The 10,735-nt window shown below is 48.7% G+C and overlaps 2 protein-coding genes across 3 annotated transcripts in view; both read left to right on the forward strand.

Annotated features, from left to right (window-relative positions):
* Positions 1-3,833, forward strand: part of AARS1 (alanyl-tRNA synthetase 1) — a 35,836-nt gene extending 32,003 nt beyond the window's left edge. For both annotated transcript variants that reach the window (XM_016930106.4, XM_063797424.1), the window contains 6 exons: positions 389-497; positions 1,487-1,600; positions 2,183-2,302; positions 2,423-2,509; positions 2,842-2,955; positions 3,317-3,833. In XM_016930106.4, coding sequence (XP_016785595.3) covers positions 389-497; positions 1,487-1,600; positions 2,183-2,302; positions 2,423-2,509; positions 2,842-2,955; positions 3,317-3,502 — 730 coding nt within the window. In that variant the 3' untranslated portion in view covers positions 3,503-3,833. The remainder of the gene's footprint in view (positions 1-388; positions 498-1,486; positions 1,601-2,182; positions 2,303-2,422; positions 2,510-2,841; positions 2,956-3,316) is intronic.
* A 380-nt stretch (positions 3,834-4,213) lies between these two features.
* Positions 4,214-5,994, forward strand: LOC134806955 (exosome component 6). Its single transcript, XM_054669573.2, has one exon. It carries the CDS (start codon positions 4,322-4,324, stop codon positions 5,138-5,140), a length of 819 nt encoding a protein of 272 aa, XP_054525548.1. The 5' UTR covers positions 4,214-4,321; the 3' UTR covers positions 5,141-5,994.
* Positions 5,995-10,735: the final 4,741 nt, after the last annotated feature.

Raw genomic sequence — 10,735 nt, forward strand, 5'->3', positions numbered from 1 at the left:
GGGGTTGTGGTAAGATTTTAAAAGTAATCCTCCAAAATTGTCACCTAGTGAGCAGAATACAAAAATGGAGCTTAAGTTCCACTACAAGATCAAAACTGTCATGTAGAGCCTAAGGGTAAGACTGTATTGGATATTAGGGACCACAAAGCACTTTCATGTTTACCTCATTTGATTTTCACAGCAACTGTGTGGGGAGAATCATCCCCATTTGAGAACTGAGAACACTCAGGCTCAGCGAGCTGGTGTGCCGCTTGGTGTCAGAATACTGTCAAGCCCAGGCTTTCCCTGACTGTCAACCCATTCCTGCTTCTCTTGTCCGCTAGTGTGACCCCCCAGCTAAGGGCTGCCAGGGCCTCTTTCACTATGGACTTTGTGTTCTGCCATTCAGGCACCTGCGGAACTCGAGTCACGCAGGAGCTTTTGTGATCGTGACGGAAGAAGCCATTGCCAAGGGTATTCGGAGGATTGTGGCTGTCACAGGTGCCGAAGCCCAGAAGGTGAGCAGGTCAGGCTGGTGTGTGGCTTATCTGAAGAAGGCAAGAGGAGCCCAGTCTGCGAATCCATAGAGCAAACACTGCTCTGCATGGCTGCTGCAGTCAGAGTGAAAGTACAGGCTGGGCCACTCCCCCTGCCCCAGTGTCCTACCCCTGAGTGGCAGAAGAAACCTGCCACCACACAAGATCTCCTGGCTTTCCTATGTTTAGTCTTTTAAAATATATGTGAATCAGGCCGGACGCAGTGGCTCACGCCTGTAATCCCAGCACTTTGGGAGGCCGAGGCGGGTGGATCACTAGGTCAAGAGTTCGAGACCAGCCTGACCAACATACTGAAACCCCGTCTCTACTAAAAATACAAAAATTAGCTGGGTGTAGTGGCGCGCGTCTGTAATCCCAGCTACTTGGGAGGCTGGGGCAGGAGAATCACTTGAACCTGGGAGGCAGAGGTTGCAGTGAGCCGAGATCGCACCACTGCGTTCCAGCTTGGGTGATGGGGCGAGACTCCATCTCAAAAAAAAAAAAAAAAAAAAGTGAATCTGGCCATCTACCCCCTCCTGTCTCCATGTGGAGGAGGGTAAGACATAGATTCGCTGTGGCATCGGGGCCCCCAGCGCTGATCCATGTACTCCTAGGGGCGTGCTTAGTCTGAGGCCGTGCAGTAGAGGATGGGTGCTCTTTCACGGGAACTGGTGTGTCTGACTTGTGCTAAAGCCCCAGGGGTGGCCACTTCCTGGGGGAAGGGGCTCCTGATTCTCGAGCTTGATCACCCCTGAGTCTGAGTTGGGTGCAGCCTTTGCCAGTGGGCCTGTGAGCACTGTGCTCCTTGCTGGGGCCTGGAGCTGCCAGCACCTACTCCCCACAGACACTTTTGGGGTGTTGGGGTATGTTGCTGCAGGGCCTACCGCCGGGGCTTCCGCAGCTGCTCAGACACAGGATAGTGAGTCTGACTCAGACCTCCTGCCTGGGGTTGACCCGGTGTCCCCTCCCAGGCCCTCAGGAAAGCAGAGAGCATGAAGAAATGTCTCTCTGTCATGGAAGCCAAAGTGAAGGCTCAGACTGCTCCAAACAAGGATGTGCAGAGGGAGATCGCTGACCTTGGAGAGGTAGGGGCGGCTTCCCTCCCTCCGTCCTCAGGGCCTGGTGCATGAGACATGCCCCGTCTTCAGGAAATCATCTGTAGTCAGTCAGGCCCTGGTTCTTGGTGGAATGGGCCTTTGGGCTGACTTCTGTTGTCCTGCAGCCTTGTAGCAGGGACCCCATGGATCCTGTCCTTGGACCCTGGACATTCCCTGCTGCTCCCAGTGCTGCTAGCAGGAGAGCTCTTCCCAAGCATGTATGGGCACTGGGGTGGAGGGATTTGGGGAAGGGGCTAAGGCTGGCCCCTGCCTCCAAGCCTGCCTGGCATTTATTTGCATTTCAAGCTGCCAGGAAGCTTATCACAGGCTGTTCCCAGCCTGGTAAGGACCGGGCCTGATTTGGGAGCCCAGCTTTCTGCTGCTCCTTTCTCTCTAGCCCTGCTTGTTTCACCTGCCACAGCTGCTCCTAAAGGGACTGGTCTCACAGCTTTCCTTGCTTTCCTTTCCAGGACACTAGTCAGGGAGGACTTGGGTTCGGGTGGGGTGGGCTGGACCCTGACATCCCAGCAAGTTGTGGCCCAGATTGAGATGGTCGTCTATTGGTTCCAGGCCCTGGCCACTGCAGTCATCCCCCAGTGGCAGAAGGATGAATTGCGGGAGACTCTCAAATCCCTCAAGAAGGTCATGGATGACTTGGACCGAGCCAGCAAAGCCGATGTCCAGAAACGAGTGAGTCCTGGCAGCACCAGTGGCCAGAGTGTTTTCTAGGCATAGGCCGGCAGGGTACGGCCAGGGGTTCGGGGCCTGGGCTTTTGGTCTGAGCTGCTCTTCTGGACTTTTTTCTTCCAGGTGTTAGAGAAGACGAAGCAGTTCATCGACAGCAACCCCAACCAGCCCCTTGTCATCCTGGAGATGGAGAGCGGCGCCTCAGCCAAGGCAACCCAGGGGCCAGGGTCCCCTCCCCTAGGGCTCATCAGCCCTCTGGTGGCTGACATGTGGCCTCTGTGGCTCTGAGCGAAGTGGTTGCCTAAGGGCCCACGGTCTGGGATTGAGATTGGGAGGAGCAGCAGCTCCCTGCATGTGGGAGGCATACCTGGGCCAGGGTAGGGGCAGGGCCCGGCGCTGGGGTCCTCCCCACAGGCCCTGGGCACAGCACCTGCTCTGGGAAGGGGTAGGGTTGGGTGGCAGGCCTTCTGAGGGCTGCAAATGCTCACACTAGTGAGGGTCCCTGCTCCAGCACCGTGGCCTGAGCCAGGTCCTCCCCACAGGCCCTGAATGAAGCCTTGAAGCTCTTCAAGATGCACTCCCCTCAGACTTCTGCCATGCTCTTCACGGTGGACAATGAGGCTGGCAAGATCACGTGCCTGTGTCAAGTCCCCCAGGTCAGCACCACCTCGCACCAGTGGGAAGTGTTAGGTCTTAAGGTTGTTGGCTGAGGCCTGTGTGTGTACAGCCTGCATTCGAAACAGCCTTTCTGCCCACTGGTTGGTTACCTTTGCCAGTACCCCTTACCCAGGCCGCCTCATTGGTGAAGACATCTGGTTGATACCTGGCTTTGCCACTCTGTCCTGTCCTGGCAGTGGCCATGGCCGCCCCCTGTACCAGCCGTAAAGTCTGTCTCGGCCTCCAGCAGTATCACCCAGGGCAAGGAGTGGGTGATGGCTCCTCCATCCTTTCTTTCTCTGCATTCCTCCCTCAATCCCATCTTCTGTGCTGACTCCCCCTTCCCTTCCTGTCTTCTAGAATGCAGCCAATCGGGGCTTAAAAGCCAGCGAGTGGGTGCAGCAGGTGTCAGGCCTGATGGACGGTAAAGGTGGTGGCAAGGATGTGTCTGCACAGGCCACAGGCAAGAACGTTGGCTGCCTGCAGGAGGCGCTGCAGCTGGCCACTTCCTTCGCCCAGCTGCGCCTCGGGGATGTAAAGAACTGAGTGGGGAAGGAGGAGGCTCCCACTGGATCCATCCGTCCAGCCAAGAGCTCTTCATCTGCTACAAGAACATTTGAATCTTGGGACCTTTAAAGAGCCCCTCCTAACCCAGCAGTAACTGGAACACACTTGAGAGCAGTCCTATGTCTCAGTGCCCCTTAAATTTCTGCCCTGAGCCCTCCACGTCAGTGCCATCGGTCTAGAACCACTAACCCCGCATTGCTGTTGATCGTCACGCTTGCATCTATAGATAACGGCTCTCCAGACCTGAGCTTTCCGCGTCAGCAAGTAGGAATCGTTTTTGCTGCAGAGAATAAAAGGACCACGTGCAATACTTAGTGCCGCATTATCTCTATCCCTCTTCCCAATAGGGGCTGGGTCTTTTGACAGCCTTTGGCGTCTGTAGAATAAATGCTGTGGCTCCTGCTGGCTGCTGTGGTGTTCACCTAGTCCAGCCCCAGAACCCAAAATTTTGGGAACAGCCCCTAGGGTTGCCTCAAACGTCTGTGGAGGTGGAGGCCAAATAGGTGGGGTGACATGGAGCAAGGCGTTCATAATTCAGTAGATGAGGGGTGGAGGTAGTGGAAGCAGAGAAGCCTTTCTTGGAGCTGCTCTCCCCCTTCCCTTCCAGCAAGATGGATGGATCCGGCTACCCTGCACAACTGGGACCGGGCCGTTCTCCCTCCGGGCCTCCAGGGGCGCTGTAGTGCCTCCCGCCGCTCTCCCGACAGCCCATGCGCAGCCGCGCGTCTTTAAGCAACGGAAGAACCAGTGGATGCGGCAGGGCGTTGGGCGGAAGGGGTTCGCACGCCAAGAACCGCCATGCCTGGGGATCACCGCCGCATCCGCGGCCCTGAAGAATCGCAGCCGCCGCAGCTGTACGCGGCCGACGAAGAGGAGGCGCCCGGCACCCGCGACCCAACGCGGCTACGGCCCGTGTACGCGCGCGCCGGGCTGCTGAGCCAGGCCAAGGGCTCGGCCTACTTGGAGGCGGGAGGCACCAAGGTGCTGTGTGCCGTGTCGGGCCCGCGACAGGCCGAGGGCGGCGAGCGCGGCAGCGGCCCGGCCGGAGCAGGCGGCGAGGCCCCGGCCGCGCTGCGCGGTCGCCTGCTCTGCGACTTCCGCCGCGCACCCTTCGCGGGCCGCCGGCGCCGCGCTCCCCCGGGCGGCTGCGAGGAGCGTGAGCTGGCGCTGGCGCTGCAGGAGGCGCTGGAGCCGGCTGTGCGCCTGGGCCGCTACCCGCGCGCGCAGCTCGAGGTGTCGGCGCTGCTGCTGGAGGACGGTGGCTCGGCCCTGGCCGCCGCGCTCACCGCCGCCGCTCTCGCCCTGGCCGACGCGGGCGTGGAGATGTACGACCTGGTGGTGGGCTGCGGCCTCAGCCTCGCGCCGGGGCCCGCGCCCACCTGGCTCCTGGACCCCACGCGGCTCGAGGAAGAGCGCGCCGCCGCCGGCCTCACCGTGGCGCTCATGCCTGTGCTGAATCAGGTGGCCGGGCTGCTGGGCAGCGGCGAGGGCGGCCTGACCGAGAGCTGGGCGGAGGCCGTACGCCTGGGCCTCGAGGGCTGCCAGCGCCTCTACCCCGTGCTGCAGCAGAGCCTGGTGCGGGCCGCCCGCCGCAGGGGCGCCGCCGCCCAGCCCTGAACCAGAAGCCTGAGCAACTACGGACGCAAGCCGAGGACCGTGCTGCCGCCGTCCACGAAAAGATCCGCGCCATCGGCCTCCAGTCTGCGTCGAGAATTCCTGGAAGGGCCCTGATATGACTGTGGTTGGACTGACCTGACTGCCAGATGGTGGGACTTGGTCTGGAGCAGAGACTACTTGGAATGATAAAGGCAAAACTCAACAGCCCCTGGAGCTGCGCTTGTGGTGGAGCTGGACCCTGATTTTAGCTGGACCTTTTTTTTAGAGACAGGGTTTCTTTCTGCAGTCTCAAACTCCTAGCCTTGATTGATCCTCCTGCCTTGGCCTCCCAAAGTGCTGGGACTACAGGTGCATGCAACCACACCTGGCTAATTTTCTTTTCTTCTTTCTTTCTTCTTTTTTTTTTTGATGGAGTCTTGTTCTGTTGCCCAGGCTGGAGTGCAATGGTGCGATCTTGGCTCACTGCAACCTCTGCCTCCTGGGTTCAATCCATTCTGCTGCCTCAGCCTCCCAAGTAGCTGGGATTACAGGCACATGCCTCCATACCGGGCTAATTTTTGTATTTTTAGTAGAGATGGGGTTTCGCCATGTTGGCCAGGCTGTTCTCGAATGCCTGACCTCAGGTGATCCACCCGCCTTGGCCTCCCAAAGTGCTGGAATTACAGGTGTGAGCCACTGTGCCCAGCTGAGTAAATTTCTTGATTGCACAGAATGTACGGTGATATTGGCGGACTTAAGGACATTGAATTGTTTATCAGGAATAAAGTATTATGTGTGTTTTCTGCGGCCCTGGATAATGCTGTAGCGTTCAGGGTCGATTGAGTAAAAAACATTTAGAGATGGTTTCCTATTTATTTGTTTTTGCTTCCAGTTTTCATTCATTTGCTATTTATTCTCTTCTGGCGTTGCTTGTGTATGCATATATATGAAACCATTATTATTATTTTTAGTTTCTAGTGGAAGACTTTTATTTGGTTCTGTGAATAGTCATTTTGTTTCCTAAGAACTTCCAGCAAGTTGTATTCATTCCATTCATCTAGAATTCCTAGGCTGCCTTTGTCGGGCCTGCAGGTATTAATGGAGCATACCAGCTTTTTATTTTTTTATATTTATTTTTTGAGACAGAGTCTCACTCTGTTGCCCAGGCTGGAGTGCAATGGCGCGATCTCAACTCACTGCAACCTCCACCTCAGAGGTTCAAGTGATTCTCCTGCCTCAGCCTCTGGAATAGCTGGGACTACAGGCACCTGCCACCACACCCAGCTAACTTTTTGTATTTTTAGAGAAGATGGGGTTTCATCATGTTGGCCAAGCTGGTCTCAAACTCCTGATCTCAGTGATCCGTCTGCCTCAGCCTCCCAAAGTTATAAGATTTTTTTCCTCTTTGGTTTTTAGTAAATGTTTTTTTTGAGATTGCTTAGGACCAGAATGATTTGCAAATTTGAAAATAGGAACTCCACTAGGAATGCCGGATAGAAGAGTGCTTCACGTTTGTAGAGGGAGACAAGAACTAAATATCACGACTTCTTTCTGAGCCTTTTGGTTTGCTAACGTGCCCCAAATTCTTATTCCAAACGGTATAAGATAATTATGTGTAAATGAATACCAGCTCTACTTAGTTTTATTTCATATTTGTGTATCTGAGTATATTAAAATATCTTTTTTTTTTTTTTTGATGCGGAGTCTTGCTCTGTTGTCCAGCCTGGAGTGCAGTGGCATGATCTCGGCTCACTGCAACCTCTGCCTCCCAGGTTCAAGCGATTCTCCTGCCTCAGCCTCGTAAGTAGCTGGTATTACAGGAGTGTGCCATTAGCCTGGCTAATTTTTGTATTTTTAGTAGAGATGGAGTTTCATTGTGTTGGCCATGCTGGTCTTGAACTCCTGACCTCAAGTGATCCTCCTGCCTCGGCCTCCCAAAGTACTGTGATTACTATCATGAGCCACCACACCTGGCCTAAAAGATCATTGATTTAGTTTTGAGTAAGATTTTAAGTGATTAAATTATGGTATTGTTGTGTTTGGAATATCTGATATTAGGGTTTTTTTTTTTTTTTTAACAGTTTTTGATATGCTTTATTTTGGGTATGTAGTTTACAAAATATAAAGGAAATATAAGGAGTGTTCTTTTTTTTTAAAAATAAAAAATGTATTTTTAACTGGGCATGGTGGCTCACTCCTGTAACCCCAGCACTGTGGGAGGTTGAGGCTGGTGAATCGCCTGAGTCCAGGAGTTTGAGACCAGCCTGGGCAACATGGTGAAACCCTGTTTCTATCAAAAAAAAAAAAAAAAAAAAAAAAAGGAAAAAAAAAAAGGCATGGTGGTATGCACCTGTAGTCCCAGCTACTTGAAGGCTGAGGCAGGAGGATCGCTTGTGCCTGGGAGGTTGAAGCTACGGTGAGCTATGGTCAAGCTACTGCACTCCATTATAGGCAACCCTATCTCAAAAAAGCAAAGCAAAACAAAACATTTTTCCCCTTCATTATAGAGGTTTGAGAAAAATTTGAGGGAAGATTCAGAAAATTACCTGTAACTGAACAGAATGCCACCAGCTTGGGCTTATTCTGCATGCATAATTATGAACATTTTCCCAGCTCTTGTGAAAATTCTCACATTCATAGAAAGATAGATGCACCAGTAAAATAAATACCTGTAAATACGATAATAATTTCATAATATATGCTTCACCTAGATTTACCAGTTACTAATATTTTGCCACAGTTTTATTTTCTCACACTTTTGTTGAGCATCTGAAAACCATACACATGATGACAGTTCAACCCATGTTTTAGTTTGCATCTCCCAAGAATAAGGTTTTTCTTCTGTATAACAAGAATATTGTAATCATACCTAAGAAAATGAATTTTATTACATATGTGTTCTATATTCAAATTTCTGTAATTACCCCTAAGATGTCTTTTAAATGATTTTTAGCATTGATAGTCTGTGCCTGTGTAGATTATAACATTGGCTATTGCAAAATAATGGTTTTCTTTTTCTCTTTTTTTTTGAGACGAAATCTTGCTCTATTGTCCAAGCTGGAGGGCAGTGGCACAATCTCGGCTCACTGCAACCTCCGCCTCCCAGGTTCAAGCAGTTCTCTTGCTTCACCCTTCTGAGTAGCTGGGATTACAGGCAGGTGCCACTGTGCTCTGCTAATTTTTATATTTTTAGTAGAGACGGAGTTTCATCGTGCTGGCCAGGCTGGTCTTGAACTCCTGACCTCAAGTGGTCCACCTGCCTCGTCCTCCCAAAGTGCTGGGATTACAGGTGTGAGCCACTGCACCCAGCCTAAAATGATGGTTTTCTGATTCTAGCATTTCTTTTATAAGATTGCTATGTAAAGCACAGCTTTTCTTTTTTTAGGGAAAAATGTCTTTTAACAGCTGCAAAATAAATATTCTTTCAATGGAATGACAAATAATTATTATTTTTGCCATATATTTGTTTTAAAAATTTATGTATAATGGTAACCTGAGCCTGCATGTTATTCATGTGTGGTGCCATACTGATCTTCTTTAATTTTAATATGAAGCAAGTACTAATATACTAAAGCATAAATTATATAAAATTTGCTTTATATTTTGGATTGCAAAGTAATTGTTGTACTTTATAGAAAAGTTTCCCAAATCCATTTTACTTTTTTGTATTTGAAATTTAATCACAGGTGGAATCTTAAAGAGAACATTTAGGGATATTGTAAACAGATGTTATTAAGGACTAATGTTAACTGATGCCAAAGGACTACTATTAACAAACATTGAAGAAGAGAAAACAGTATTTGTTTTTAGCTTAACATCTTAGTGGAGCGAAATATTTTCAATATATTTATTTTATTTATTTATTAATTATTTTTTTTTTGAGATGGAGTCTGGCTGTATTGTCCAGGCTGGAGTGCAGCGGTGCAATCTCAGCTCACTGCAACCTCTGCCTCCTGGGTTCAAGCGATTCTTGTGTCTCAGCCTCCCGAGTAGTTGGGATTTACAAGTCAATTTTTTTTTTTAACTAAAACTACAGAATCTATTTTTCTTGGTCTCATACTCAGTTTTTTATGTAGTCACTTAGTAAATAATGAACCTAATTTGCTTGTTTTCTCCGCACTAATTTTAGGGTGAATTCCTCATTTCGCTTTTCAGATCATGGGGTGAGGGGGATGGTTGTGTGTGTGAGGAACTGAGGAATCAGATGGAAAACAATGCCTCTGCTCCTTTGAGTATAATCAGTGATATTTGAGGTTCCAGGGTTAAATGCCGCATTTTTATTTCTGACGTTCGTACCTTAAAATATTTGAAGAAAATAAACTATTTCATTGTCAGAAATGTAGTTCTTTTATTTTCTTGCCCCTCTCCCCTTTCTAAGTTTCTAGAATGTTGAGTAGGTAGAACATAGATGCTCCTTTTAGGATCTTTTGCTGTGGAATGGTCCACAGGTGAATGGCAGTAATATCTTAAAATGATTGGCCCCTCTCTCTTTGTTTCCATCAAGGATACAGTTGATATATTTGTTGGATGGCATATAGATCATACTCAGAAACCTTCGCTCACGCAGCAGGTATTTGGTAAGTCTTGCAGCCTATATCAGTTATTTAAATACTGTCGGGGAGGAGCAGTGGTCCCCCAGTGACCATCTATCAATACCATTTCTTTAATAATGCAAGAAAACTAATTCAGAGAAATGTTTTATTGTAAATGAACATTGCTTGTTAGCTAAATACATATTTTCAGAGGAAATTACTAGTAGGTGGGTAGAATAAGTACAGACAGGACTTACCCAAGTTATTTGTAGTTTGTACTGGTAGGAAAAAGTATATGGTAAGAATATATTGCAGTGGCAATATCCTGAAGTGGACAATGGAAAATCCAAGTTATTTGTAACATTTTATTGTTTTTCTGGTTATTTTTTTAAAAAAGGAAATAGGGTTAATTTGGAGAATTGTCATAAATGAGAAATGGTTTTGTTTCCCATTTTTTTGGAGTTAAGTGAATGACTAGCGTGGCTCATTTGCACATTTCAGCTTGTTTCAAGTGTCATAGTTTCTCGTAACTTACTTGGTGTAATAAACTTTTGAAAATAGGATATTCAGGTGATAGTGGTCTGTTTCATTTTCACTGAGGAGATAAGTATACACCTTTAATGGTTAGATGTGGCCCTGGGATTAGCCAGGCCAATGGTAGATTGTGGCATTTTAGTCTTAAGTCATGTGTAGTGACAATATAGATAGGAAATTTACTGAAAAAGTAAGGAAATAACATTTACATGTTAATTTCTGCAGAAATTAAAGAGGTATTATTTAAAGAGGTATTGGTTAATCATGATCAGCATGTTTAGCAGTCTTAATTTTATGATATAGGACATGTTTTAGGGTATGCTGCTTGAAAACCAGATACTTTTTAAAACAAGCCTCTTACATTTTTTTAATTTGGATTTTTTGACGTTTTTTCTCCCCCCTACCCTTTCACAATTTCTTATACGATTCCAAGGGTGGTCGCAGAGTTTGGAGCCATTTTGGGTAGCTGATCTTGCATTTTCTACGACTCTTCTTGGTCAGTTTCTAGAAGACATGGAAGCATATGCTGAGGTGAGTATATAGAAAGCTG

Source organism: Pan troglodytes, chromosome 18 (genome assembly GCF_028858775.2).
Source record: "Pan troglodytes isolate AG18354 chromosome 18, NHGRI_mPanTro3-v2.0_pri, whole genome shotgun sequence".
In the NCBI taxonomy this organism is placed as follows: Eukaryota; Metazoa; Chordata; class Mammalia; order Primates; family Hominidae; genus Pan; species Pan troglodytes.